This window comes from Pteropus alecto, unplaced genomic scaffold, assembly GCF_000325575.1.
Source record: "Pteropus alecto unplaced genomic scaffold, ASM32557v1 scaffold113, whole genome shotgun sequence".
NCBI classification, from domain to species: domain Eukaryota; kingdom Metazoa; phylum Chordata; class Mammalia; order Chiroptera; family Pteropodidae; genus Pteropus; species Pteropus alecto.
This window is the reverse complement of record NW_006433949.1, coordinates 6719810-6724837: the sequence shown is the minus strand read 5'-3', so window position 1 is coordinate 6724837 and position 5028 is coordinate 6719810. Positions and strand designations below refer to the sequence as shown.

Genomic DNA, 5028 nt, shown 5'->3' with positions numbered 1-5028 from the left:
TACCTTACTTGTTTTCCTTTGTGGTACCTGTATTACACTGAGCACTCGTTTACTTTGTTCTCTTTAGCCTGTTTCCCGTTCTACAGTAGAAAGTAGGGAAGCCTTCGTCTTGAGTTTCCCTCTGGATCCCTAGCACTGAGCACCATGTCTGATCCATGTTGGGTGGCCAGTGAATATTTGTAGAGTGAGGGAATGGTTTCACCACAGGTGATCTTACTCCTTTGTTAATTCATTCAGTAGACAGCGCATGGTCTACCCTGAGCCAGGTGCTACACTGAGATCTAGGAATACAGACATAAACCTCAGTCTTTTACAAACTTCCCTCAGATTAGCAAGGATCCTTTTTATATGCGTTGTTCTTCATGATCCTTCATGATAACTTTTCTAGGCAGGTGACATCAGCCCATTGGACAGGTGCGGAAACTGGGTGAATGCCAAGAGTAAAACTGATGCCCAATGCATCCAGCCACATGGGCAGAGCTGGGATTCAGGCCTGCATCTGTGTGTGACCCAGGTGCATGTTTTCTCTTCTTTTGGCCCCAACTCCTAGGGCAGCGTGGTTACTGGAATTCCTGGCTGGCAGGGTCTGTCCAAATGGCATGGGTAGGAAGTGGCTACAGAATGTGTCTAACTTGTGCTTTGGAGCAAAAGATGCATCTGATCTCTTCATCAACCAGCGTATGGCACAGGCCAAAGAAAACTTTATTCACTCTCTTCTGAACCACTTGAAGTTTGACTCGTCCTCTTTGGAGTTGGTCTTCCTGTGGAGAAATAAATACACTTATATGAAAGAAGCTATAAATGTATGTTGGCTGTTGAGCAAGGCTGTTGAACAAGGAGCTCAAATGCAGGTGCTTGGGTGGATGGATGCCCAGGGAAAAAGACGAGACACAGGTCAGGGAAATAATGGGCTTTGGGCCTCAGGCTTATGGGACATTGGTCCCTTGAGGCTCTGTGATCTCCTCTATTCACCCAAATAGTACACCTACCTCTCTGCCCCACATGGGCCCTGCAGAGCAACAAGCCTAGGGCATGGGGAGAAGGGGTAGAGGCAGTGGAAGACCCCCACCAAGTGGGGCAAGCCTGGGTCAGGCTGTGAATGTGAAAAGGTGGGTGTGGACTTGGGCTGCAAAGGGCCTGGGGTGCTGGTCTACAGTGTTAGGATTTTGGAGTGTGGGTAGGAGCTTAGCTGGTGAGGATTGGCTCAATGGACAGAGGGAGCACAGGGTTCTATTTAAGACAGGTGAGCAGCCAGCTGGAGATGGCTAGAAGGTGTTTGCAGTGTGAGTCCAAAGTGCAGGAGAAAGCAGGGGTTATATTTGGTCGTCCTGGAGTGGCTGAGATCACCTAGACTGAGAATGTGAAGCCTTTTGAAGGCATCAGGGGTGGGTGGTTGGGGATGGGTGGGGCTGGGCTCTATAGGATAAAGCTGCTGCCTGGGGACTAGACTTTGTTTATAAAGGTTGATAGAGAAGGGAGGCAAGGGCAGGGCTGCGACTTGGGCACAGCTGCATCTGCTGTGAAAGGGTTGTGAAGGTGGTCCCAGTGTCAAGAGAGCAAGCTGTGGTAACAGGTTACAGAGCTCGTGGCACCAGGGCTCAGCAGCAGCTCAGCAGAGATTGACTTTCCTCCCCTCCCCACGCCCACCGACCTGTGCTCCTCTAGCCCGCAAAGTCCCCACCAGTCCCATGGTGTTAAGGGTGGAAAATTTTCAAGTGAGCCAACTAGCTAAGTCAGCTACAGGGAAGAAATATCTTTAGATACCAGAAGTTGTCCTACTTGCTTGTGTGTGGTTTAGGAAGTGTATTGTATAAGATATGAAGATGGCCAATGTCTGTTTCTGTAATCCGTTTACTTGTTAATTAAGGGTGTTGTTCCAGGCAAAGGTATGCTAACAGCCAACTTCCACTTCTGTAATCTGCTTGCTTGTTCCAGAGACCACCAGGATATGGTCTTAAGCTTTATCAGCTGCCTCCTCTGAAAGCTTGGGGCTGATCTCCTCTAGTCCTGCGTGGTAGAAAGTCAGTCGCCGCCGGCTAATAAAGGCTCATAATTAATCTCATTTGGCTCCATGGGTCTCAGAATCGTTCGGGCCTTAACAATGGGAATACCTGGAATCCCAGAGGACCCTGCCCTCATGGTGCCCACAGTCCAGTTAAGTAGATAGCACTCCCATTCCCTCACAGAGGGAGACCTTGAGATGTGGAGAAGAGGTTGGGAAAGCATGAGGTGCACGCAGAGATGAAGGGGTGGGCTGTGACAAGCACATGTGGCCACTGTACACATGGTGGGCTTGAGCAGACCATGTGTGTTGGAGTTGGCTGTTGTGCCTGTCCATAATTTGTGGCCATTCTGAATGGGGGCAGGGCTGTGGGGACCATGAGGGACCATAGGGATAGGTGAGATGGAGATGGCCGTAGGAGCTACTGGGCTAGAAACTACCTGAGAGATTACTCCTGGAAGGGACCTGTATCGTGGGCAGAAACCCAGGAGGCTTCTGGCCACACCTCCTAGGCTGTATGCTGTGTTCAGGTAAGCAGCAGCCTGCTGCCGTGGCTGTGAGTAGGCATATGCCGGTGTGTGGAGGCAGCTGCGAGAGGGTTTAGGGCACATGGGTAGAGCAGGAAGTGCTCTCTCCTGTCAGTGATATGCTGTCCTCATGTCCCCTCAAAAGGTATGACCCGCGGCACAACCGCTGGTTTCAGATCCAGTCCCTGCAGCAGGAGCACGCCGACCTGTGTGTGTGTGTCGTGGGCGGGTACATCTACGCGGTGGCGGGCCGTGACTACCACAATGACCTGAATGCTGTGGAGCGCTACGACCCCGCCACCAACTCTTGGGCCTACGTGGCCCCACTCAAGAGGGAGGTAAGGAAGCCCTTCCAAGAAGGGCCTTCTCCCACCTACTTTCCTTCCCTGGGATGTGCAGATTGAGCAGAGGGCCGGGCCAGGGAATCAGGCCCAGTGAGCAGAGTCTATGTCCCTCCGGGGATCCCTGAGGTTCTGCCATCTGCCTGGGGGAGAGGCTCATAAAGCATCCAGACCCCATTCCCAGAATTTCACCGCCCTGTTGGTCTTTTCAACGTGGCCCCGGGAAGCTGCTTTAACCCTGAAATTTAAATGTAGACAGAAACCTTCTCATCAGCTCCTTAGCACAACTGAGTTGAGCTAGGATGTTTCCAAAGATGTTAAACAGGAGAGATGAGGTTTCAGAAGCCTCAGACTTCTCTCCTGCCTGGAGGGCAGGGCCTTTAAAACACTTTGGAATATGTGTTTTTCATGTTTTTTTTTTTTAAATGTCTCCTGCACAGTACTTTGGTTTGTTTCAATTTGAAGATGTTTAAAATTATGTTCATTGTGCAAAAGCGATGCTTTAGAGAGATGCTTCCTTTTTGTCCTCCAGTTTTGGGGTAGTTGGACCCTGGCCACATCAGACATGAGATCCCAGGGCAAGGAAGAAGCCTTGCTGATGTCCCCCACATTTCAGGTCCCAGCCTCTGAGAGCAGGGTTTGCACCCTGCTAGTACTGGCATCGTCATTTTCAGGGCACCCATTCTACACCTTTGGAGATCCCTGAGCACCCCAGAGACGGTGTGGCACAGGGGATATGTATGGGGCTCTGCTCTACTAGATCTAGGACCTTGGCAGGAACTCCTGCCTTTCTGAACCTCTTTCCACACCTCGCCTCTTTATCTCTCACCCTTTCCCGGTCCCCCAGGGCCTTAGACTTTGACTTCAAGGGCCCGGGCCTCCTCGATGGGTCGAGCTACTCTCCAAGGCCAGGGTCTCCCACCATAGTTCCTCCCAGGTAGAAAAAGCTGGCCTGCTCCTTGCTCCTCATCTTCTGTGGGGGAAGGAGGCCCCTTCGGAGGGATACTCCCTACCCCGCATCCTGGAGTAAGGAGTAGGTTTTGCATAGGAAAGATCAGGGGCCCTTGAGACCTAGTGGGTGAGGATGAACTGAATTCCTGTTCTGTTAGAGTGTGAGGTGTGAGTGGAAGTGAGAGGGTCTTCTGGCAGGTGCGTGCGGAGGGTTCTTTGACTAGGGAGCCGCAGTTCCCCAGTGTGGCCACAGAGGGGCAGCCTTAGCTTTCAACCAGCTTCTCCCTAACTGCCAATTTTCCTTTCTTAATAGATTCATTTATTCAGCAAGTATTAAAGTACCTACCCTATAGCAAGATCTGGGGGTGCAGTGGTACAAGAAATGTTCTCCCATGATATTTACAGCCTAGTAAGAGACCATTAAACCACTAAACAAATCAATAAAATAATGGCCAATCGTGATAAATGCAATGAAAGAAATTAAGAGGGAGTTGAGCTAAACAGTGCCCAGGGAGGGGGCTGTGGCAGGATGAATTTAGATACACTGTTTGAGGAAGGCCCATCTGAGGAGATGTCAGACCAAGGCCTAAGAGAAGACATGCATGCAGCTATTTCGAGAGAGAGAAAAGACCTTCTAGGCCAGGATGGCACATCACAGTTTATTCTGAGAAAGGGGAAGAATGAAGAGTACTTGTGAAAAGAAGAAGGTTTAGAGGAGCAGAAGCAAGGACAATGGTTCCTGGGCCGTTGTGTGGTTCAGGGAGAGGCATGATGGCTCATGCTAGGGTAGAAGGTTGTTGGAGAAGGGAAGAGACGGACGGATTCAAGGTATAGTTTGTAGGTAAACTGACCAGCTTGTTGAAAACTAATAAGCAACACACTTCTGAATCACCAGGTCAAAATCTGTGGCCTCTAGCTAAGGTGGTGCTGCCAGGAAACTTTGTAGCATACATTAGGGGGAAAAAAATCTCAAGTCAGTAATCTAAGCTCCTACCTCAAGAACCTAGAAACAGAGCAAAATAGGCCCAAATTAAGTAAAAGAAAAGAAAGAATAAAGAGCAGAAATCAGTGTAATTAAAAGCAGATAAACAATAGAGAAAATCATCAAAGAACTGGTTCTTTCACAAGATTAGTAAAATTAACAAACGCCTAGTAAGACTGACCAAAAAAAAGGAGACACAATTTAAAATATCGAATGTGAAATTGG

The 5028-nt window shown here is 49.5% G+C and overlaps 1 protein-coding gene across 5 annotated transcripts in view; it reads left to right on the top strand.

Moving 5' to 3' along the window:
- The window catches only part of KLHL22 (kelch like family member 22), a 34614-nt gene that overhangs the window by 21895 nt on the left and 7691 nt on the right, over window positions 1-5028 (top strand). For all 5 annotated transcript variants that reach the window (XM_025044503.1, XM_015586863.2, XM_006908636.3 and 2 more), the window contains one exon: window positions 2675-2867. In XM_025044503.1, the coding sequence (XP_024900271.1) occupies window positions 2675-2867 (193 nt within the window). The remainder of the gene's footprint in view (window positions 1-2674; window positions 2868-5028) is intronic.